This window comes from Phaethon aethereus (genome assembly GCF_964289735.1).
Source record: "Phaethon aethereus genome assembly, chromosome: Z".
NCBI classification, from domain to species: domain Eukaryota; kingdom Metazoa; phylum Chordata; class Aves; order Phaethontiformes; family Phaethontidae; genus Phaethon; species Phaethon aethereus.
Genome location: NC_138577.1, coordinates 67040800 through 67066826, shown reverse-complemented (window position 1 = coordinate 67066826; position 26027 = coordinate 67040800). Strand labels below are relative to the sequence as shown.

The window sequence follows — 26027 nt, the reverse complement described above, 5'->3', positions numbered from 1 at the left end:
CAATGAGAAAAGTCTGACTTCTCATAGAACAAGTCTCAAAATCAAGCTGTTGTTCAGCAGCAACAGCTTTTGCTGAGCACGCACAACTTCACAGTAAGGACATTGCCTACTGCAATTTCCCCCCTCACCAAGGACATGGACTAGCATGAGAATGCTTCATCTCCATTCCAAAATTTTAATATTTTAATCCATTAAATCTTATCACCATCATCTTGTTCCAATTTGGATGGCCAGCTCTTGATTTAATAAACTGGATAAACACTAAAACCGCTAGTGCAAAGCTTTATGTAGAAGTACTGTACAACACAAATTAAAGAGCTTGGTGCCAGAGTGATGCTAAGAACCATTTAACACCATCAAATTTCATTCATGTAAATCCCCCCTCACCAAAAAAACAGCCACCAGACTGCTGCCTAATTCCGAATTTCTGCTATATGTATCAAAATTCATTAGGATTTCATGTGTAGTGTCAAGCAAAACAGCAAATCCTCCTTCTAATGATAACATTTATCTTCAGGATCATTTTCTGTACATGAAATAGCCTATTGCAACAAATAAATCTAGTTTAATTTTGATTTTAAATTCAAAATTCAAATTAATTTTAAATAAATCTCTAGTTAAAACAGAAAAAAAATCAACTTAAGAGCAGATGAAAGAAATGTATTTTATCTGTGTAAACTAAATTTTTAACTATTGAGCAAATCAAAGACATTAAAATCTCAAGAAACATCTTCTGAGGACTATGACCTCTACACAGCACAGAATGGATTCAGTAGGCATATTTGTCCTTTCCCATGACAAATGGCTATTTCATCTGTCTCCAGCTATACAAAACGTGATACTTCGCTTCAGATGGCAGAGTGTTAAGAGCATTCCTATGTGTGGGGTTTTGGGGTTTTCTTCTGAGCGCCTTTTTTTTTAAATGTACTTCTCTGTGGGCTATGGATCTACAGGTTTTTGGTGGACTAATTAGTAACTGGAATGCAGAGCCAGCATCATTCATTTGGCAAAATACCTACATATTCCCTCAAGGGAAAATCTGAGGTAAAACAGGAAAATTGGCTGTGCAGCTAGCATGAATGACACAAGTATGTAATTCCTAAAGCCAAAATATATCCCTTTTAGTGTTCTGAAAAATTAAAATTAACAATTTTGTTAAATGTGAAGGAACATAATCTTGGACCAGACTCCACTGACAGAAGGTAATTATGCTAGAGACATATTAATCTAATACTCACTTCTATATTTAACTTGCTTTTAGTTGTGTTTTGTTTCAGTTTTAGAGGAATCAGACAATTGCTATCCAGCTTACTGTCCAAACCATTACAGTCACTTCAAGGACAGCAACAGCAAGTTAAAATATGCAAAATCCATTACTAGTTTAGCAGGGAGTTGATGAAAATTCAGCCTTGTTTGCAACCCTGAGTTCAGTGTACCTGACCAAACAAATATGCTTCTTCCCAGGGTCACAGTGATGCAGAAGTGCCTCAGTTCTTTTTCAGTAATTTTCACTACGAAAGGCCCAAGTTTTATAAGTTTAGTTTGAATATGCATCTACTAAAAAGTTGATAACACAATTACTTTAATGATACTTATTAATAATAATAATACAGTTTATTAACCACTGATATGTAAAACAATGACAGCAATGGATGCTGAAGTTACTCAGAGCCACTTCACAAGTGACAATTTGGGAAATGCCTGAGTAGACACTCAGGAATTCCTGAGCAGTAATTCTGTTGAAAGAAAACTGGTGGGAACAGAGGTGAAGAATGTGAGACAAAGAGGAGAGGCTTTGCAGAAGTCAGTTACATATGAAAGGAGGACATGCTTATTAAAATATAACTATTATAGATTGAGTCGATATGTAGAGCGCTCCGTCTGCTCCCACTATGGGGAATATTTTGAAACTGTTATTATGTCACTATTGACATGGCATTTTCAGACCATTCTTAAATGATTAGTCTTGCCATAACATAAGGAAATGACATCAACACAAAGCATTTACTGTAACAAACTACATTCCACAATTCTGGCAGTTTCAGCAATAAACACCACAACACCAACATGATCTCTACACTCAGTTTATATGATCAGCTATTTTTCTTTGTAACAAATTGAGAAGTAATGCAAGGAGTAACTTCCAAAAGTAATATAACCATACAAGTTGATGTGCAATTTACTGCTGCCTTAAACCAGCTATGTGTCACAACTAACTTCCCTAAACTGCTTCTAAAATGGGCAGACATGGAAAGGAAGAGGAAAAATGAAATGGTTAACAACCAGGAGCAGAAATACCTTAAATATATTGAAGATCTTCCAGCTTAAATAAGGAGAAATTCATTATAGGATCGAAGAGCTGTCCCAGGCATTAAATCTTTCATTGAAAATCATCCTATTTGTCTCCCTAGAGTTAACCTATCTCATATTCCTAAGCAATCCTATCCAATGAGAAGCTCAGTTCTTTTTTGTTAAAGCTATGTTTAGGAAATCAAATTTCAAGCTGTCAGCACTGATTGCCATTTATTCTGCACCTACACTGAACTCTGTGGGAGAGGGAGGTTGGAAAACTATCTGAAATGAATGAAAGTCTGCCTCTCAAATGCACTTTTTCTGATTTTAGGGGAAGAAAATAGAGTTATATTACTTTAATTGTTCTGCCTGTTCCCCTTTTTTGATCTTGCCAACTCCCCTACAGGAGTTTGCACTTTTCTTTTTGTACAGGACAATAAAACTCAAATTAAAAAAAAACAAAGCATTTTCCACTGGAATTTTACATGACTAGTTTATCTACCTTATCCTCAATAAATTTAAGTTACAAACAAAATAAATGAAAGCTGATATCAGTGCAGAATATCAACAACTACTCTTAAAGGTATTTCATAGTATTTGTCTGCTGTGTTTTAGCAAACATACCTAAAGTTGTATCAAAACACTGAAATCAAATCGCAATGCTACAGTAAACAGCATGGCACAAAGCTCTCCGCAGAAGTCCTTCAGATTAAAAGGAAAAGCATTCCTGACAGTCTGTGACACATAATACAACCCAACCAACACTCGAAATATCAAGGACTTAGAAGCTCTATTCCATTAAATATTTGGGTCCCCTGAATCCACAACTGCAGAGGCAAAACAAGAGAGAAAAATAGACAGACAGACAGACAGAACTAAACAAACAGAACAACCTTACCTTTCACAAGCTCGGACAGTCCATGCAGCAATTATCCATAATGAGATACTAAAAACCAACAGTACAGTTCCTGGACATATTGTCATTAGAGTCTTCATAACAAAACGGGTATTGAAGTTTATCTTATTTAATGCTCCAATGCTTCTAGATGAGGCATCAGTGAAAAGTTTGCTATGCAAAAGCATAACTCTGGCAATAAGATATAGTCTTAAGAACATTGGTATAGATAAAATAATATCCACATCAGCTGTTGTTGTGGATGGAGCGTAAGAAAAGGCGAGCCGAGCTGTCCATGTGAATGTATAGTTCCCAGGTATGGGATGTATAGCACACACCAGTATTTCCAAGCAGATAAAGAAAATACGCTCATAAGTCATGGCTATTCTCCAGTCATCTGCTCCATTGTCCACCATGAACAACTGAAATAATAAAATATAAGATTAACTTTAGTATGTCATTAACAAACTTTGTTATAATTCCATTTTAAAATACCATAGTTTTCAGAGCTGCCAATGACCACTAAAAAGAAAATAAGTATGCCATTTCAGAAAATGACATTACTACATCACTATGAAGTGAAACATAACTGGTTAAGACAAAAAGAATTTTTCATGCACTATTTTTAAAACTGTACATGAAACTGAATTTTCACATATTATTTACTAAGAATTCCTCATATTTTCCTTAATTGCCATTTCTGATAAAATTTCTGACCTATTAAGCCTTGTCCCTTCAAAATCAATTGCTTACTCTAAGTTCATAAAATTGAGAAAAATTTAATAAAGTGTTTTCAGACTGGATATTTAAATTACAAATTGAAAATACTTTCTCAGATGCAATGTTAACCCTGGCCTAGAGCACATCCATGCTTCAGCCAGGGATATATTACAGCTTCTGTAGAACTATCCAAGCTTTCTTCAAGCTGCAGGCATCAATACAGATCTATGTAGAATGCAAAGCTACATGAGAAACTGCACACAGACTCAAAAAGATATCTCATGGTGAAAACCTGAAAAGCAAAAGCTGGCAAGTATCAGAGTAGGCCAGGCAGCCAGGTGATGTCTACTAGTACCTGAAAATTAAATGCACATATTGGTTCTTGCAGAGTCAAGGCCTTCAGTTTGCCATCCAGGAACAAAGGTACTGAAACATTTCACAGTGTTCAGTAAATGTTGTTCCTGATGATATACTAAATAAACACTTAATCAAACAGTATTGCTCACTAGTAGAAAGTAGCAGTATGCAAGAAGTTGCAAATAAGCAACCTTTCAAAAAGGAACATAGCCCGTAATGACAAAGAAGATACAATCTCAGAGACAGGAAAAGACCTTCTCATCACTTCAACCATAGCCCAAATCTAAACAAGGTTGTTCAGTAAATAAGTAAGAGGAAATAAAAATACTTTTGAAGGATTTTTAAAATCACATTATTCAAAAAGAATGGGTGAGAAGGAAAAGTACACAAAGAATGCCTTCCTTAATGCAATAAAAGCATATTCAGCACGTTACACACTGTAGGATTGTGTAAAACAATTACTCATCTGCACTGCTCTTTGCCCCTTTCCATCTTTGAAGAGTTTCAAAATACGAGGCTGATCTCCCTGTATATGTTTTTTAGAGATCGAAAACACAATCTACATCCTCCTCCCAATACATTCACTCTGTCTTTCAGAAAATTGCTCCAGTCATTTGTTTAGGAAAGTGATAACCATAAATTAACTTTACTGTAGTTGAACTGCTACTAAAAGAAACAAAGCAGTTAACCACAGTAAGAAACAAAACGAAACAAATTTCTGTATTTTTGGACCTGTTTTTCATCCCTTTATGTCCTTTCCCTCCATCTACTGTATTGGGTGTTTGGTGACAAGCTTTTGGTACTGGTGGGGCTGCACCAGTGGTGGCTGCGAGAAGAGGTCGGGGCTGCTCTGCAGTGGAGCCACTGCAGGACATAGCTGAACTCATCAGTGAAGCTGGTGGTGCTTCTGTGAAAGAATACTTAAGAAAGGGCAGAACACTGCCTGGGCAGTGAGGAGTAAGGGAAAAAAGTGTGAGAAACAACCCTGGAAATGCTAAGGTCAGAAAAGAAGAAAGGGAAGTTGGTGCTCCAGCCCTGGAACAGAGATTTCCCTGAAGCCCATGGAGGGGACCACGCTGGACCAGATGCCTACACTGCAGCCTATGGAGAACCCCATGCCAGAGCAAGGTGGATATTTCCTTAAGGAACTGCCACCTGCAGAAAGCCCATGCTGGGGCTTATGTCCATGGAGGACCCATGCTGGACCAGGTTTAGCCCAAAGGGCTGCAGACCATGGAAAGGACCCACATCGGAGCAGTGGAAAAGAGTGAGGAGGACTGAGCAACAGAGAGGAACTGTCACAGACAGACTCCCATTCCCCATATCTCCTGTGCTACTCATGGGGGAGAAGACAGAGGAACTGGGAATGAAGGAGAGATGTTTAGCCTGGGAAGAGGGAATGGGGCAAGGTGTTTTTGTGTTTGTTTCTCACCATCCTACTCTACCTTTAACTGGCAATAAATTAAATTAATTTTCACCAAGTTGAGCCTGTTTTGCTGGTGCCGGTAACTGACAAGGGATCTCCCCATCTTTATCTCAATTCATGAACTTTTTCATCTCATCTTCTCTCCTTGTCTTGTTGAGGAGGGAGAGTGAGAGAGTGGCTGGGTAGGCATCTGTCAGCTGGCCAAGGTCAGCCACCACACTTACATATAGTTCTTGCTTCCACTGCAATACTGTTAAAAACAAAGAAACACAAATAGTGTTGAATTAAGCTAAAGAAACACACTCAGTGAACTTACTGTACGCAACATGAGCACATACATTTTCTGTTACCTGTGGTCATTCTGCAAACTTTGCGTACTAGATATGCATATTGATACTGGAAGGCCAATGTATGTATGCACACATGTATGTTGTGCAAGCAGGTATTACCACAAAAGTGCTGGTCTGCACTTAGGAAATATACTATTTGGTATGTAGGGCCAAAATTTCAATGTACGCTAAGGCTCAAGTGCATTTGATTCTTTTGATTAGCCTGTAAATGCAGTCAGTCAAATCACAGAAGTGGTACGTCAGTTATGAAGAGGTCCGGCTATTTAGAACACACAGAATACAGATGAATAGTAAGCAGCTTGACTGAAAAAGAGGTAGATAATATAAAATCTTCCAAATGCTGTGTGGGTTTCTGAATAAAAGAATGAATTAACAAAAGTGTTAAATATTTAAATTCTCAGATACATACCAAATACATATCAAACTGTTTATAAATTTCTTTTAAGGTTGCAAAATCTGCTGGAAAAAAGCAATGGTGTTTTATCCTCCCTTTTTAACTACCATCTTCGAAGATTTCAAAATGAATTCTGTATGCAGAAAGGCAATTCAAGAAAAATGATACCTTAAGGACTGATTAAATTTAAAAGATAAGAATAGAAGAATGTTGAGTTAAACTTAGACATTCAAATTTGATCTTACAATTTTCATAGAATAAAATGTTATTTAATCTCTGAGTTTTTAAAAGACCTTAAAATATTCTTATGGAATACATACTTGATAACATATTCACCTGTCAGCAGAGGAAATCCTAACATACTACAAAAGAAGGAAGTTTCTCAGTAGTGCTCAGTGGAATGCGTTATGTTTGCAGACACGGAAGATCCCTATCAATTTCCCTTGACCTCAGCTGTGCCTATTTCTTCTAAGGAAAATAATAATTCAAAGTGATAATATCTTCAGCTGTAATATAATGAGATTTAGGAGGTGAAAACACAGAAGGTAGGAAACACCAGAAGCCACAAAGGACCACAGATCCAGTACAAAAATCACATTTATGAAGAAAATTTCCTTACAACTCTGTGTCTCTAAATTCAAATTTTGATGGGTATCAAACCCTGGAACACATATAGGCCCCTAAAACAGGCTGTGAGTAACAATTAAATTGGGACATACCGAAATTACATAGAAATCAGTACAGGATTTCATGTACATTTTATATACCGGCGATTATGCAATCTATTAAATGCAAGTTTCACTTTTAATTTGGAAGATAGAGAGGTATTTGTGTGTGCCTGCGTGCTTGGCTGGATACATTTCCTATCCAGAAAATGAGGAAAGTAAATGAATGAAGAGAAAGAAAAGCTGAACAGCACAATTTTAAGAGTAGATACACGCCCTCCCAGCTGCTTTTTCAAGATATTACTCCTCATTTGAATGGAGAATGATGCTCGTGATAAAAAGAGAACATAATAAAAGAGTGAGAAAAAATTGGAAGAGAATTGAGTCCTGCACTCCACAGAGAAGGCCAGACTCCAGTCAAGGTCAAAGATGTTATGCCTGTTCGTAGCTTCAAATTTCTTATAATTATTCAGTGTTGAAAGCTAATGCAAGTACTTCGTCAATGTTCTGCAAGGTTGTTCAAATACAGAACTCTCATACACCCTTATTAATCTGCACTCTATAAGAAAAATTTTAAAGTTATTTTTACCTGAAATTAGGTAATGAATTTCCAGCATGATGTATGCAAAAGTAACACATAAATCAACCTTTTAACTGCAAATAAACTTGATATTTGTAATTCCACACAGTAAAAATATAAAAATAAATATCATATCATAGATATTTATATAGGTATGTGTATATTTACATAACACTTTGTTAAATTTGTATAACATCAGATGACAAAAAGAGAAACACATTCAAACGAGACAGATTACACACAAAGACAACTTCGATCAGAGACTCCCTGAAGTTACTTAAAACAAAAGAAGATAAATTAACTTTGTAAATCATTAGTATATCAGAACAGATTCACGGCAGGCTACGTTGGTGAATGCAACAAACAAGGAAACGAGCCATTTTCTAAAAATGTCTTTATAATCCAGGTACAAGAACAAACGAAAACTGTATCACTACCCTGCTGTAATACTGTGGGGATATGTTAGCGCAGGATTAAAAAGGAAGCAATAAACAGTGATAAAGTAGCATCAGCTGTACTCTTGGAAGCATTCTTTGCAGAAGAGGAATCAGCTGTACTCATAAACATACTGTTGCAATAGTTTAATTTAAAAATCCAAAATTTAAAATGGCTAAATACTGGAGTCATTTAAACCTTATAAAAAAAAAACAAACAATGGGACTATGATTCAGAGTAGCCTCTGATTCAAATATAGCCTCTGGGGTTGCTGATCTATGAAAATTTTTGACCAGACATTTTTCTATAGTTTGTAGCCCCAAAATATCATTTATACAACCAAAAAGACCACTACGGTAGTCAGAGAGGAAGAAGATACTGCTTTTGTCTCACTACTCCAAACAGCCAAGTTATTGCCCTACAGCACTCCATTAAGTACAAATGATCTAAAACCATATGGTGGTGGGGGTAGACATCTCAAGCCTTTAACACAGTTCCCCCTAACCAGGGGATGAAAAAGACCTCCTTCTATGATCAGAAGGCACCTAATCAAATGGTCTGCAAGTTGTCCAAAAGCCTGCCCTTGACCTTGGAGAGCCTGCATGAGTTCCTGAGGGCTGCTGTATTCCTCGTCCTAAATGCAATGTCACAGAGCAGAGATATTAGTGGGCTTAAGTCATACGTAAAGTCGTGAGGCATCAAGCACCTTCTGCATGCAAAGCACAGAAAACAAAGAATACGTTTTTTGCAAAATTGCATGAGGTCTTGGCTATCTTATGTTTTCCAGAATGTTTCCCACATCCAGAGTTAAAACCAAACTTTCTAGTAGGTCATTAGCAATTTATCCACAAAGTTTTGTGGATATAGCTGTCTACCACATGAAACATATTTAGTTCATTCAAATGGGGAAGCTAGACTGCTCTGTCACTTATGCATGCATATACCTGCATGCACCCTCCCAGTTCTAAAAACGCCAATTTAAACAGAGAATTGCAGAAGTCTGATACGTAGCTTCGGCATAAAAATTATTTAAATTTTAAAATTTAAATTTGGCATCTCTGCACAAAATGAGTTTTTCATAGGTATTGATATTTTGCCATAAACACTGTGTACGTCAATGCACATAAAGCAAACTTCATGTTAATGTGTGCTGGTGTCTAAGCAGGCTCAAAACACCTCTGTCAAAGACTGAATTTAAACCTTACCATCTCAGGAAGGGATGTGTAAAAGCGGCTCAGACCATTTATACTCTTTGTGAACCGTATTTTCAGATGCGCAGCATCAAAAACTTCAGATTAAATACATCTGAATAATACATCTTAGTTACTCTGAAAGACCACACATAACAACAACCATTTCAGAAGACAAATATGTGTTAAACAATGCACTTTTCAGGTATTTCTATGTCTTGTTTTAATCTCTGTCCCTCAGATCATCATCAAAAAACTACTCCGAATACTCTACGAGGTTTTTTACAAAGAAAAGGACATTTATGATCACATAAACTAACATAGGGTTAAATTCTGCCTAAGCACACAAAGTTAAATTCCAGCTACCCATATTTCCCTTCTGTTTTAAATCACATACTGACAGTATTCTTTTTAGCTTTCTCGCTCCAAAGGTATTCAGAGGCACTGCTCAATATTTTTAAATGGTACTGGCCAGACTTTCAGCTCTAACTTTCACCTCAAACAACTGTGAAATAGCTTAACCCCCTGGCAGCCTACAATGCCAAAAGACCATTATAGCACTCAGCAACTGCTGGGAAATACATAATTTCTTTTCATATAGGTCTCGCCATATATATGTACATGGTTCAGAGACTCAAAGAAGGTGAGATGCTCCTAAAAACGCCATTCTTTCTACCCATTAACTTTCCATGGAGGTAACAGTGTTAAGAATTGAAAACCAAGGACTATAAAGGAGTAAAAAAGGTCATTCCAAGACATCAAGATTTGCTATGGAGAAGAACGCCCTGAGAAAAGCATAATTACGCATCAAACTAAGAAATCATCAGAAGCTTATAACTATACAGCAAAATCAAAAGAATTAGATAATTAACTTTTTATTATTAATAAAAAGGGATTATTAAAAATTAATATAAAAATAAAATATTTTTCACTTTCATTATTAAAAAGGTATTCACAAGACAATCTCATAATTTAATTTAGTTTGGACTCTTGCTGGAACAATCACAGCTGAGTTTCCTCAGATCTGTAATCAACAGGGAGATATTTAGCTATATGAATTTCTATGAACCTTTGAACCGAATCAGTGGTCCAGAAATAAAAGCCCACCACTCAGGGTTACTATATTCATTTGAGATACTCAGTAGACCCACCAGTAAGTGACTGAATTAAACCGATTGAATCAGGAGCTTCTACAAGATCAATGTCCATGTCAGGTATGTCTTCAGTTTAACAATATTCTTAATTTAACAGCTACTTCATTGAACCAAAGCTTCAGATCTCTGCCCCTCCAGCTGCTTAAAACACAATGAGAATAAGCTCCCTAAGTTACCACATGTAGAAGGCTTCCATCCAGCACCAGCAGTTCCCAAAAGCTCTTGTGGCTGGGGTTGACAGTCAAAAATGTTCTCCAAGCAGACACAGAAGGAGCATGACTTACAGAAGGAGCTCTGAATATTGCTTAAGTGCAAGAAAAATAACAGAGAAAGAACAGCTGAGAAAGATCAGTCTCCTGCATAAACATGCAAAAAGGGAAAACGGGACCAGTTCACTAAACCAGCATTAATCCTGTTTTATACTATTTACTATTCTGTTATTTAAAAAGCAGGGAAGAAATAACAAAGAAAATAAAAAGGCCATGTGCGTTACTACATAACAGATGTATTTACTAGAGAATACACTGGGTGACCCAGAGCAACCCAGAATAGTGGCTTCATACGATTGACAGTGATGGAATGAAAAAGATACTGGCCTGCTCTAGCTCACTCTCCCTGCTAAGAGAGCGCAGCAGGACACGAGCTACACCGGCTTTATTACATCTAAAAGGGGAAGTTGCAAAGAAATTGTGAATTAATTGCTTACGTTCCCTTTGCACTTTCACAAATATAAACAAATGACTACACTGAACAAATTACCATGCTAATAAAATAACCCCCAAAACATCAACAGCAAAAAAGTCTTTAAAAACTTCTGGTCTTCTAGGTCTGCTACAACTACTGCATTGATCTTGACAGTACAGGGATGGAAACACCGGTTTCAAAATTAGGGATGAATTTTGTTTTGCACTGAAGCAGCCGTTCCAAAACTTCATATAAGAAGAACGCAGCATATCTTCCCACAAAATAACTGTGCTATTTTAGAGAACTAATTTTTGGAGCGTTTTTTAAAAGACACCTAGTGGTCTGTGTTACATTTTTCCCCATTTCAAATACCTCAGGAAAAAACCTAACTCTGATTCTACAACCTTCTTGCAGAAGCAAAACTCACTGGGGAGAACTATCTACTTTTCAATATTTTGATGCTGTTAATTTAAAATTATTATTTTATAATTCTTCCTTTTTGGGTTTGTTTTTCTTCATTCAGTACTAAAAATAATTTGTTCTACAGATCACTGCACAAAAAAATGCCATTTCCCAAAACGGCTGCCATCTGCCACTGTTCCCAATGCACAAGAAGCATCACTCTCTTCAGGGATGATCAGCTTCATTACTCCTAGGAAAACTGGAACCTTAAAAAATTCTTCTTAAAAAAAAGAATGTATTTTCTGAATAAATTGGCAATATTTTTGCAAGTGAATAGGGGAAACAGAAGTTAAAGGAAGAAACACCAAATCTGAAGCTAGATAAAATGAGCTAATTCATTCATTCTGCCAAAGTAGTACACCAATGACTCTAAACTTAGGAACATGTTTTTAGGCAATGACTGGTACCAACACATCATATATACAAGAATCTGTCTTCTGAGTTCAGCCTTTAGTTTACTTATGACATAAATATGCCAGGTATTTGGGAAAGTTTGTATGTTTGCTTTTAAACTGGGTCCATTTTTATTTAACTGACAGTGGGTGAATACGCATCAGCACCACAGGAATTATAAGTCCCTGTAGTGTTTTTACTGTCTCAGAAACACAGTTAAACTGGGAACTTCATTTAAGGATACGTTTAAAATAACCCCCAACACAGAAATGCAAAATCTAAGTATTTAAGCGTTGTCCTAAAGCTTGACCACTTAAATAAGGGAAACTAAGAACTGGGCAGCAAGAGCAGCAGAGTGGAGTGAGATGTACTTGTGTATTTAAAAATCCTAATAAACATAGTCATGCAAGAACTGCTTCTGTAATTCACCCTGGTGAGTAAAACTGTGAGGAAGCAGCAATAAAGCAGCTATTTAGTTAGTACCTGTTACTCCTGAAGGCCTAAAGTGGGCTTCTGGCTAAACCATACAGCAGATGTAGTCTTCAAACTGCTTCAAAGATTAAGTTAAAATATCTTTAAGAAAGGCAACTTTCAACATCAGATTAAATAAACATAGATAAGTTTCTTTACAGGTATTTACCTGTATTTCTTTATGGGTAAAATACTGTTTTACTTGATCACTACTAATTATGACTGCAGCTGCTTCCTCAGGGAAGGAAAAAAAAAAGAAAACACCTCCCCAAAAACCCAAATCCCAGCATATTCTGTCAAACACCCCTTAGCATACACAGTTCTTGTTGCTGTCCCATTAATTATTTGAATGTTGCGGCTTCATCAAATCTGCCTAGTTTGCAGCCACTCTCTCAGGTAAAAGATGCTCTGTCCTCAAAGCTACTGTTTTCTTTAAGAAGTTTGCAAAGCAAATACATGCTAAAAGTTTTCACTGAGTGCTGCCAACCCCCTTATCTTCCATGGTTTGAACATAAAATTGCTATCCAAGATGTTTTAGAAAGCTTTATTTTCACAACCATGATGCTCAAAGGGACAGCCCATGGCAGCAAAAAGTCTGATGTTCTGCAGTTAACACAGGGTGATATCAGCCACAACACACATACAGAAGTCACAGGTGAAATGCAGGAATTAATAATTTTGGATGAGCTGACATCTCTGATCACAGGCTGCATATAAAAAACTTGTTCATCTTTTTTATTTTCCTTCCAAGTGCCAAATGGCAGGGGAAAAGAATGGTCTGCCAGCTTACAGCCACACTGCTACATTTCTCATCTTGCTCCGCTGCATCCCATTCCGCTGCTGGGAGGTAGGCAAATGTCTATTCATATATGGCTGCACATAAAGATGGAGAACCAAATCTGGAAAGCAGAATGGCCATGGGTAGTCTTCTATCTATTTTTTTTTTTTACACATTTTGCCATCTTACACATTTTGCTATCTTAAAACTACATGAAAGCTGCACTGGGAATACATCAGGCCCAGCACTAGTCTATCCTACTGCATAAGGATTTAGTTATTCCAAACTATCATACTGCAGAAATCACAACAGAACGCAAGTTATTGGTCTTTGCCACGAAGCCCAAACCTGAATGGAAGAAAAGGAGGGCGTGGGCTTTGTGTGAAGCCACTTTACCCACGACACCATTCAGATGAGGATTGTGTTCAGTAACAGCTGTCACGGGGTACCTTTTCGGATATACTGGAATTTCGATGGCTGAGAATTTCTCCTCTATCAGCTCATTCCTTATGCAGAGCCAAAGAGTAACTCCTGGGCAGTATCCTACAAAGGCATCTACAACCAGAGGAACCCACTACAATCCCGGTGTAGTAGTTGCGTGGCTAAAGCTGATTTTACATCTACCACAGAGAGCAGATCCGTGGGCAAAGGAAAAGTGGGTAAAGAGCATCCCTAGCTCATTAATAAATCAGTGTCTGTTCAAGAGTTTCAAAGATTTCTTGAAAAGATATTTTAATAATGACAAAGGTGTTAAGGATCAAATCCTTGCCACATGAGGATGCTCTAAATTGAAAGGCTGATTTAGATACTTGAAAACACAGATTCTCCTCTGAAGTCAAAACACACCTCAAATGTGCATGACTGGTGTAAAAATGGTAACTAATGTTGTATCAGAAATGCAGTGAGAATACTTTTGACAAAAACTTCATTAAACATAGGCGCTATCAGTGAATGCTCAGCGATCACTATTGCTAGTCATATTTATTATTTGTTTCAGGTAGGAAACAATTTATTTTGTGCTATTTAGCCACAGCTGAACATTCAGTCTTTCCTCAGTTTCCCAGACTGAAATCAGAGTTCTATGCATGCAAATTTTGCAGATGCAATGATACAGATTGAATCAAAGCTCCTATGCAATTTTTATTTTTAATTAAAGACATCCTTCATTCCCTGGCTCCAGCAGATCTTATTCTTAAAAGCATAGCAACTGTCAAAAAACAATAAATACTATTTACCAGCTGGGATGAGTCTTTGTTTTGTTAAAAGACTGAAGATAGTGCATTTTTCTAGTGAAAGACACTAGTATCAGAAGTCAGGGGTAGGGCAGGTGGGAATGTCTGCATACACCTGTAGTAGTGCTACAGAAGTTGCAGTGCTATGAAAGCTGGAATAAACAACTGTAATAGGAATAAAATGCTTCATAAAGGTTCCCAACAGTATCTCATAATGACTTACTGAATGCATCGCATTCATTTTACATTGTTTGGGACATCCACTAAAGCACACTGTACTTGAAAATTATAGGCATAGCAGGATGGCAACAACAGTGTCTTATTTACATGACAAATGACTGATCTGAGCAGAAGACTACAAGATAGGCAAGACTGAGCTTCAAATGCAGTTACGAAGCCTTCCCCAGATTACATCCACAGCACTTCAACTCTTGGTTTCAGTGCTCCCTTTTGTATAAACATCATTTAAGTGACAGAAAAAGATGTGAGGATTCATCCAAGTAATTGCCTTCGACAATGAACACTACAAGATAAATGTTTGTTATATGTAAGTTTCCTTCTTTACAGGCTAACTTACTTCTACCCATCAAACCACAGCACTGATTGTATAACTGCTTATGGAAGACACACAGCTACAGTCTAGAATACTACAAGCAACAATATTTATTGCAGACTACAGGTTAAAAAGGTCAAGAAGCTCTTCAGCCACAGGTGACAATAAAATCTATGGATATGAGCCCATATGTATCTGTTTCTCAATTATTTCTTGTTTCAAATATGCTTTTTTAAAAGTGAAAACTCTTCCTTTGCCTCTGATATCTTCTTCTGAATACTCAGACTCAGTATCAAGGTAGGTCCCTTCCCACAGACACATCCTTATCAGCAACCACGGTTTTGCAAGACAAATTATACTTACAGTTACACCTGTACAGCCTTTTAACTCTCCATTTATGACCTCCATGGGTGCTGCAGTCTTCAGTAACTTCGTGAGATGTATTCAATTAGAAATCAATAAACAATCACATCGGTCAATCACATAACACAGAACGCAGCTCTCCCCCATGCATCAGGATAGCGCTACAGTATTAATATGCATAAAAGTTTAGAAGGTGCCACTTTGATGAGCGGGTTTTTCTTTTAATAAATACATTTCTTTACACAAAAAACAACACAGAGCAAATTATTCTTAAAAAGACTAAGAGTAGCGATTGTAAAATACAGATATTTAAGGCCTACCCTTCGGTTTTACTTTATATGGAATTCACAGGGGTATTTCCATCTGTCATGAAAAGGTTTAGTATTTCCTCAAAGGGAATTTAATTCTGAAAGGTCCGTCCACCTCCACCAAAACAAACAAGATAAGGAAGCACTTTAAAAGATGTACACATCCCTCTTCAGAATTCACCCCTCTTCACTCCTTCATGGTGTATCTAACAGTCACACCTTTTTGTCTGTAAAATGTCAGTATAAAACCATGTTTATTAAGAACTGTTTTCACACAGATGAAGGAGCACAACCGCAGGGACTGTGGAAGAGGGAAAAGCTGAATGAATCAGTAAGTTACAAATGTGCACTTCCCAGCAACTATGTTAAAACAGTATTATATAAAATATAAAACAGTATTACATAAAATATTTATGTATGATATTAACTGAACATTTTCAGTTGCAAAGGCCTAGGTTCAGGTACACTAGTTTCAAGTATAAAATGTTCATGTTTTACCACTCCCTGTACACAAGAGTTCTTTCTAAGCTGTAAAACATGTTCTCATTACAATCTCTTCTGATCTTCTGACAGCTATAAGAAGAAATTACTTAATGTAGCTCTCATTAAAATCGTGGGACAAAGTCAATTTACACAACTTCATTAAAAATGCACTGTGATACATATGTATTTCACATGCCACATTTTTTTAATGGAATTTTTTCCCTTTTCACAATTTTCAATGTTTATGCCATTTAAAATTAAAAAAAAAAAGAAAAAATTATATGAAATTCAATTTCTTTTTTTGGTGTTGTCATGATGTGAACAGAGCTGTGGAAACTTTCTCACAAAATTACTTTGTTTTATGTGTAATTTACAGTTTATTTTCAAATAATAAAAGAAACTTTGTACAATGACCAATACATCCAGCTTACCTGAAGGCTAATTACAAGATCAGTTGCAGCTTCTTCTCTTAGGGTAAATGTACATCTTAAAAGGAGCTTCATAGGCTCAGAGCAGTAATTTATCCTCTAGTAAGGGGATGACAACAACTTTCTTCATCAAAATCAGGTGAAAACACCTGATCGAAGTTGCACAGAAGCTTCTACACAGGTTTTTAGTTCTCCCAAGTCCTAAGCAGCAGCCATTCCTGCTCTGATCTTTGCTCAAAACGGACCACAAATATGTATCAAGTATGTCTCAAATCAAATTCGAAGCCCAGAATACTACATTTAGTATATCACATACAAACCAGAACTAGAATCACAAGAGCATTAATCTACTTGTCAGTCTTGGCATACTTTCACTCAAACTCGGGCAAACCAGAGCTGCAGTCAAGTACCTGACAGAATTTTCTGACCTGAAGTCCCCAGAGTTAAAGGATCTGACATGTAGAATACTTTCACACTAAGATGTGCCTGCAGGATGCCTCTAAGATCGTAGACAACTGCATCTCTCTTGATTTCAGCTACGCTACACAATTCATACAAATGCAGAATCCAACCTCTGGTTACAAATGTTCTCCTCCAAGAGGGTCAATAACATACCTTGTCACACTTTATTATGCACTACTATGTCTTGATAAACTTCTCACAGCCTCATTTAAAAATGCTCAGAACGACGGTGCCTATGTATAGATAATCCTAGGTATGGCCAGGCCAACCATTCAGTGTCCTGACCATCAGGTACAACCTCCTCCTACATTGTCATGGCGCCTGTTGGAAACAGAAGCATCTTCTACGTGTAACTAATGCAAAAAGCCTCAGGTCGTTTTGGAGGCTGACCAACATTTAAGGATCTTCTGCCTTCCATGCTGTATGCATTACAGTGCTGCGTTCCAGAGACATAGGGCACCTATAACTTTTCCTGGGTCAACAGGTTCTGCAGATACAATCTATAAAAAATGTACTGAATGGAACTAAACCGAAGTATTTTCACAAGAATACTCTACAGTGTTAATTTGACAGATACGGTGTTAATCTGACAGATATTGTGTCCTTGGATTCCTACATGATTTTCTGCTGCTCAATATACATACGGAATGTGTATCAAACTTGATTGGTAGAAGAGAGTTTTTGAGAATGAGTTTTGTTGCCTGATCTAATCCCTATTAAAATAAATTTTAAAAAACTCACTAATTCTCAACAGCCTTCAGATCACTCAAACATAAAATCATCACTCAAAGTTTATTTCTTGTTTTTCACTTGTTATTCAGATTTGCTCTCTGTGCTCTTAATCTAACTCATTTCTTTCTGCAGCAGTTTTAGAGCCTGTGTGTGCAATCCCTGATGCTTCAATACACCTACGCAAAGGCAAGTTAGGTGTAGGACAGAATCAAAAGATTGCCAACAGGACAGCTAATGAGATGCACATGTACCACCGCAGGGAAGGCAAAACAATAACATAGGTAAAACAATTAAATAATTTCACCTGCAGAATACACATTACTTCTTATGACAGAAAATGGTAAGGGAGTTTAATTGGTATTTTTTCATGAATGCAAAATTTTTACTGCAGAACTTTCCACTGATGCCAATAAGATAACGGAACTCCCATAGACAGTGTTTATTACTATCATGCATTATGGAATTTATTTGCACAATAAACAGGTCAAGACATGTATTTATTACCATTCTTTACCATTTTCTACTATTGCCTGTTCCATTTCCTCAAGTTTTCAGGAACAGAGAAAAGAAGAAAAGATCCTTGATTCTTCAGCAAGACATCTTGGCTCTCAGATGTGATAACTTTCCATAAAGTTAATGAAGACTGAAAGTGTTTCACTCCAAATCCACCAGTAGCACATTGTTTTCCCACCACTTCAGAACCATCTAAGGACTGAAGGTGCTTTCCCCCTGTGAGTCTCTGCTGTGAAAGCAATGGCTTAACCTTAACCTTGGAGTCTGCAAGACTTTCCACAGGTATTCTACCTAAGTATGAACTAGCAATACATTTTAGAAGTGGTTAGAAATCTCAACAGACATACAAAAAAAAGTAAATGAAACTTTCTATTCACTTCTACCAAATACCAGCAACTTTCATGTTTCTGCATGAGTGAGAGCATCTGTACAAGGGAGAAGGAAAAGAGGTTCCGATTCTGTCCAGGAGAGCACAGGTTAGCTTACTCAGGTTACTATTATTCAGGACAGGCAATAGAAGAGCAATGTTTATTTACAGAAGGGATACGCTAAGCAGTCCAGCATCAAAGGAAACATGTTCCAGCAGATATATTCCTCCAGTGACCACCATCTCTCAAGAAATACCAGTCTATGGTGGAATGTCCAACAAAAGACATTAAAGACTGGCAACCTCAGAGAATTTTCATTTTAATTCTTTGAGTAATACAAGAAGAGCCAGTACAACTTCAGGAGTGCATACTTAAAAAGAATTTCTATCTCCAGCAGTACTAGAGAGAGACAGAGAAGTCTACTTTTCAATAAAAGTAGGAAAAAATGCAGTTTTACCATGTGAACTGCCACCCAAAACTTTCTTAAATTCCACTTTATTTATTGATCTAACAGCAAATTCTGCTAGAGAAATATGGAATGGAACAAAAAGTTGCCTAGGAATTGCAATTTTAACCATGTTCCACGCTGCTGCTTTAATTATGTAAAACAGTATTAAGTAACAAACTGTTTATGCATGAACTTGATTATTTATACATCAAAAATTATCATGGTAATTGGACCATGCCATCTTCTTAGCTCTTCCCTCCTCCACCTCTTCAAACTCTCAAGGGGAGTAATAGTCAGAGAAATACCTGTTCTTGCCTGGGATAACGACAAATCACATTTTTCCCTTTGGTCTTCCAAACACAGGGCATTTGCTCTGAAGAACTGAATCAACAACCACACAAGCTTGGAAAAAGAGAAGTACATATTTCATAATCTCCCAAGTGTGACGTTTTTAACAGCATTATCAGCACGACGGCAACGGGCCAAAAGGAGAACACACAGATATGGGGTTGTCCCTATCCTCAACTCCAACATCGTTACTGTTGTTCATGTGGGTTTTTCTTCTCAGAGGGGGAGGGATGCAAAGGAAATTCGCTCATTATTTCTACACTCTTTTCTGGAAATGATAATGTAAGCTATGAACTGTCATTTAAATCCACCTGGTTTCACTCGACCTTTATTATAGTCTTTACACTGACTCACATTTGTTAAATGTAGTAACAGCTCCTGCTTTACTTTTAAAGTCACACGGAATAACGAACAGAGTGCGATCACTGAAAACCTGTTCGAGGAAAACACGTTGACACTTCCAGCGCTTCCCACGACCCCGCAGCACCCGCAACAGTTATTCTCGCCCAAGTACTGCGGCTCCTCCCTTCCGGGGACTTCGGCCTGCCAGATGCAGAGCCCCGGGCGACCCGGGAGGCTGAAAACGTGCCCCGACGGGGGCGCGCGCCGCCGGGCGGCGGGGGAGCCCACTTGCCGGCGGGGCGGGGGGAGCGAGCGGCCCCCCCCGCTCCGCCACCCACCTCCCCGCCCCGCCGCTGCGAATGCGACGGGCCGGGCCCCGCGCGCGCAACGCGCGGAGCTGTCTGCGGTGCTGAAAAGGCAGCGGCGGAACAGGCACACACACCGCCCCCACCCCGGCCCCGCTCCACCGCCCCCGGGAGACTGCGGGTGCTCCAGCTCCTCCGCCGTGCATCGACCGCGGTCGAGGCCGCGGAAGAGACGAAAAAGAAAAATCTTTTGTCTCACATCCATGTACTACTTTCGGCTTTTGGGAAGAATCCCTACCAATCTTCATAAACTTCCCTTCCAACTCCCTTACAATGTTCGGCAGGTCTGGGACCCACAAACTCTAGAGTTTGGTTTAAGTGTCTGGCTGTTTTCGAAGCAAAACATACGGGCAAGGTCATTTTAATGGAACGACTAGAGTAACCTGCTGTGCTGCTAAGCACTGCCCCATAGGCTTGCTTGCAGCATGGCTGTTTGGACTTCCTACCCATAAATCAAGGTCACAGACTACGCAAAAGAATGAAAAAGCTGATTTCTGTTTGCCGGCATTTTAGGTCACCGTGAGTTTCTAAATATTACACTTGCAATCTGTAACAATTACTAAACTGTCAGCTTCTTATTTCCCAACACGCTTTGTCTCAAGCTTCGCAGAAAAATCTACTTATGTTTAGGTTGTTTTGCTTCCACCAGAGTATGAAAGATACCATAAGCAGAATACATTGACCTTCTTCTGTTCTAACAGAACAATTTTTCTTCTCTCAGTGAATTCCTGCTTATTTACACTACACCCACTGGTAAAGCCTATGTACACTTCAGACAAGTAGAAAGGAATGTTCATACTTGAATGGGATTGACAAATAACTGGTGCGAACAGTCCTCCAGGACACAACCTACCATCTGTGGGCATGGTTCTACAGACGTAACTCATTCTACTGTACACAGGATATTTGCTTGAATTAAAGGCATGTGTCTTCAGAAAACTGTCAGCTTTAAAGATTATTTAAAAACCATTGTGTTATGGTTTTAAAATAATCTTTAAGGTTACACAGTATTTTCTGTTGCCTGGAGAAGATTCTGTGCATTCCTAAGCCAAAGCATTTTCAAGGTACTCCTTGTTTTCAGATGTCAAGTGTAACATAAATTTATGACCTTAGATAGACGTAATTTTTGCTCTGCATGTTCATCTTATTTTTTTAAAAGTCAAGTGTGGGTACAAAACCAGACTATGCCTAAATTAAAAAGCTATCAGATATCTAATAGCTAAGGGTGGTACTGTGCCCTTTCCTTCTAACAAGCGCCTTGAAAAAGAGAACTTCCTTTTCATTCTCAATAACAATGACAGAACCCCTTGAAGCTGCAGCTCACTCTAGGCCCTGCCATAACTACTGCAGTTTTCAGTGTCTCTCAGACTAAAACATAGGGTATTGCTGTTTTGCAGGTATACCTGTGTCCTGCACTGACAGGCAGCACTGAAAACTATGTTAACCTTGATTAAGTCACATGATTGCGTAACTCCTTCCATGTAGTCTCATACATAAGGAAGTTCTTTAAAACGATCAATAAATTAAAAAAAAAAAAAAAAAAAACAGAATTACAGCTTTAGTTTTTTAAGATTTTTTTTTTCTGATCTATAACACACTCCTAAGGGAATGAAAATTTTTAACTATTTAGTTGAAAAAACCTCCAACCAAATCATGGAGTGACTACTTAGTATAAGATGATGCATACAGGGACCTACAACTATTTGGTTATCTTACATAAATTTTTCCATTTAAAGTTTCTGGAAAATGCATAGAGTAATTCAAATATTTACAGAGATTTTTTTTCTGCTTTGCTCTTCAGGTCTCAAGCACCACTTGTGGGAAGATACACCAGAGAAGGCTCCTACATTGCAGTGGCACCACTTATTTATTTTTATACAGATAAAGAAACCTCTTCATCAGTACTCCAGTTTATAAAGATGCTCTTTCACCAGAACACTTGTTCATTGAGTACAATATCATTAAACAGCTTTCAGTATCTTGCATAGTAATGCAGAGAAACTGGGTTCTGAGCCAGGAACAGAAGTTTTGCATGTGCAAGGACTGCACAACAGGATCCAATTTGGCAAAGAGTCTTCAGTAACATAATACTTCTCTAGCATTACCCTAAGTAGAAGACTATGGTACCGTTTCACATTGGAAGTACAGCATTCATTTCCACAGAAGCAGGGTACTATACAATTTGGGTTTTGTTTTGTTTTGTTTTATTAACTGGTTGGTACCAGTGGAAAAGTCTTCTTTGCCCTTGAAAGCTGTCATTTCAGCTCATAGCTAATTAATGTGAAAAAGCAGAAAGCACTGACATATCTATGAGTAAGGTATTTTTCCCTTCAAAACTTTGAAATTTATCTGTTGTATGTTTCAGGAGAGCTGAAATGCCAAATTTTAATTTCTTCGTCAAAAAAAATTGCAACTGAAATTAGAACTAAGTCCCTCAGACAGAACCTGTGACAGTATTTGTGAGACTTATTCTACAGCTTTTATCATTACGTTCCTCCTACTTTCAGCCCTATGACAGTTTTCCTCCGTCACACTCATAGTGGCTGTGCGGCATTAAATAAAACAAGTCAAACGTAAGTCTTCCCCCTCTTTTTAAACATTCTCATAGAGTACGCTCGTATCTGAGACAGCGCAGCGAAGATTACAATACCTTGCACAGCGAAGACAATTAACCTTGTCGTCAAGAGAAAACACACAGCATGAAATTTAGTCATTGGGAAATAACAGACTGCTGCTGTACATCTGCTACAGAAGACGGCAGGCATGTCACCAAGAAAGCGCGTTATAACCTCAGGGCTAAGCGATCCCATAGCATGACCGCAGGCAACAGTCCCTAGCAGGCAGAGCTTCCTGGCACGTACTCGCCCGCCGTGTGTCTCTCCAGGGCCGCGGTCCACTCACCAACTTCGGCAAGTGCACAGGGAGGACTTTTGCTCTCTGAACCTGCGGGACATGCCGAGTACTTCCCACCACTTGAACCCTCGGGCGCACCGCTGCGCGCCCGCAGCCACGCCGGCCACGCTCACTTGACCCACGGAAGGAAACGTTACCTGGATTTCCCTTGCGTGGTACACGATGATGAGCCCGAGCAGAATAATCGTGGAGAGGCTTATAAGGCATTTCAGAGCGAGGGAATACAGCGACTCCTGCAAGAGAAAGACATCGCTGTCCCTCAGAGACCCACGCGCACGGGCCGCTCCCGCCCCACGGCCACCCGCGGGCCCCGGGAGGGGCCGCCTCGCCGCACGGCGCGGGGGACAGAGCGGGGGCCGGCGGCACCCCGCCACAGGCCGGGGGGGCGCCTCGGGACGGGGCCGGGACGCGGGATGAGCAGCCCCGCCGCGCGGGGCTCTCTGAGGGGCCGGGGCCGCCCCTCCGCAGGGCCGCGGGGCGGGGGGACCGGCTGCCGGGCCGGGCCGGGCGTGAGGCGGCGAGTACCTTGGTGTAGGCGCCCCAGGAGAGCTCGGTCTCGATGACCATGACGACGATGCCGAACATGCCGAAGATGAGCGCGTAGTCGCTGAGGCGCTTGCGCTTCTCGAAGAGCGCCCGGCGGTGCCCCAGCTTGTAGCCGATGTTCTGGTTCTTCTTCTTGCTGGACTTGCCCCCGCCGTTGTTGGCGCCGCCCGGGCCGGGGCCGGGGCCGGGGGGGCCGTAGAGCGCCAGGTTGTTGGAGTTGTTGTGCTCGGGCTTGGAGACCACGATCTCCGGGGCGGCGGGGGTGCCGGCGGCGGCGGCAGTGGGGCTGGCGAGCGGCGGCTGGAGCGGCTGCGACTCGGAGTCCAGCTCGTGTAGGTTCCTGCGGGACGAGCTCAGGTTGCTGAGCGGCCGCATGACGCCGCCGTTGTACCTGCAGCTGCTCATGGCTATTTCGGTGAAGGGGTTGCTCTCCCGGCGCGGCTGCTGCTGCTGGTGGTGGTGGTGGTGGTGGTGATGGTGGTGGTGGTGGTGGGTGCTGCCGCTGCTGACACTGCTGCTGGGGCTGGCTGCCTGCTGCTGCTGCAGGCTATGGCACTGGTGGTACTGGGGGTACTGGTGAGGCTGCCTGGGCGCGCCGGCATGGCTGGAGGGGGTGAGCTCGCTGACGTTCAGCTGGCTGCCCTGCCGGGAGGAGGCGGCGGAGGAAAGCGGCGAGGAGTGAGTCCGGAAGGCGCCCGAGAGGGGCGAAGAGGCGCGGAGCAGCAGGGGCAGGTTATCCCCCGCGGCTGCCGCAGCAGCCCCGTAGTAGGCGCAGTTGTTGCACTGGAGGCACGGGCTCTGCTGCTGCTGCTGCTGCTGGAGGAGGCTCTGCTTGTCCTGGCCGTGCTGCTGCTGACAGCGCGGCGGCGGCGGCGGCGGGCGCTGCTGCTGCTGCTGTTGCTGCTCGGGGCCGAAGCCCGCCGGGAACTGCCGCGACGCGTCCATGCCGGGGCCGTTAAAGCCGCAGGAGGACCGGGCGGTGGTGCACCCTGCGCAATGCGTTATGGTCGGCAGGGGAGAGTCCTGCTGCCGCCACGAAGGGCCCATCCCGGCTCCCGTAGAATCCAGCCGCCGCGTCCGATTGGTCGGGCGGACCAAAACAACGGGCATCACGTCACCTGCGCGGGGGGGGACAGGCCGCGGCGTGAGGCCGTGGGGGCGGTGCAGGCTCCCCCCGCCGCCCCGCCCCGCGCGGGGATCCCGCCTCCCGCCCGCGCCGCGCCGCGCCTGCAGGTAAGGGCTGCCCTCGTCCCCGCGCCCCGCCCCGCCCCGCCCTCCGCGGGGAGCCCCGCGCCGCGGAAACCTGGGGGTTTCCGGGGGCGGGGAGCGCGCTCGCTGCCGGGATCGTCCCCGCCAGGAAGGGGCCTCCGCAGCGGGGATGCCCGCCTCCCCGCCGCCGCTCACATCTGCGCCGTCTTCGGAACATGGGCGCCGCGCCGCTCTCCGGAGCTGTCCAGCGGCGCCTCCCGCCCGCCTCCGCCGCCGCCGCCGCCGCCGCCGCCGCCGCCGCCCTGCAAAACAGAAGCGTCGCGCTCGCTCTCCTCCGCCGCCCCGGCGGGCTCGCGCCTCGCGCCGCCCGCGCCGCCGCCTGGGGCCATGCCCACCGCGGGCCGCCGGAGGGAGCTGGGAGAGGCCGCGGCCCCCGCGGGCTGCCGTGGGTCCGGGCTGCGCGGAGCCCTCCCGGAAGCGGGGAAGGGGGGCGCGGGGCCACACAAAGACTCCTGTCGGCTGCTCCTTCCCTCAGCGGGAGAAGGGGGAGCCGACCGCCGGGGTGTGCGAGCACCGCCCGGGATCGGCAGGAGCTTTACCGTGAAGCGGGGTCGGTCTCCCTGGGTAGCTGCCTTCCCCTCCGGCTGCGGGTGCCTGCCAGGCGGTGCCGGAGCAGTCCTTAAGTCGGTCGGTTGCTACCATTTTTTCTCTTCCCCTTCCTTTCCCTCCCAAACTCGCACTGAATAATTGATTCCCGCAGCTCCCTTTGGCAGAGTCACGTCTGCACCAGGTAAAGTCTCTTTTTTTATTTATGAAGGGAAGATTCTTGAAGGGAAGAATCATGAAAACGGTAAGTCATTTAACCTTGTGACAGCCGTGCCATTCTGGTCACCTAGGTGAGATTATAAGAGGGGTTTCTTTTTATTATTTTTTTTCCCCCTCCAGTCAGACAGCACTCTCTTTGCGGCTTGAAAAATCAACTGCAAAATCTGATAGCGTGGAAGGTTTGCTTACATCTTTAACTACTCACTGATGTTAAAGACAAAATTCACTGAGCCTTGCTAGGATGAAAGCCTAGGTCCATATAATTTCTGTATCTCACATGACATTCAGTTTCCTTTGAAACTCTACACCCTTGAGTGGCTGGCATTTTAGAAGTATGAGTGAG

General features: G+C 41.3%; 1 protein-coding gene across 2 annotated transcripts in view; it reads right to left on the bottom strand.

Annotated features, from left to right (window-relative positions):
* Positions 1–25076, bottom strand: part of KCNN2 (potassium calcium-activated channel subfamily N member 2) — a gene marked incomplete at both ends in the record, with an annotated part of 72019 nt that extends 46943 nt beyond the window's left edge. The window contains 4 exons of one of the 2 annotated variants that reach the window (XM_082012899.1): positions 3191–3609; positions 23242–23337; positions 23630–24768; positions 25055–25076. In XM_082012899.1, the coding sequence (XP_081869025.1) occupies positions 3191–3609; positions 23242–23337; positions 23630–24768; positions 25055–25076 (1676 nt within the window). Of the gene's footprint in view, positions 1–3190; positions 3610–23241; positions 23338–23629; positions 24824–25054 lie in introns of those variants that run through there. The other variant, XM_082012900.1, reaches the window with a different exon arrangement.
* Between the last annotated feature and the right edge of the window lie 951 nt (positions 25077–26027).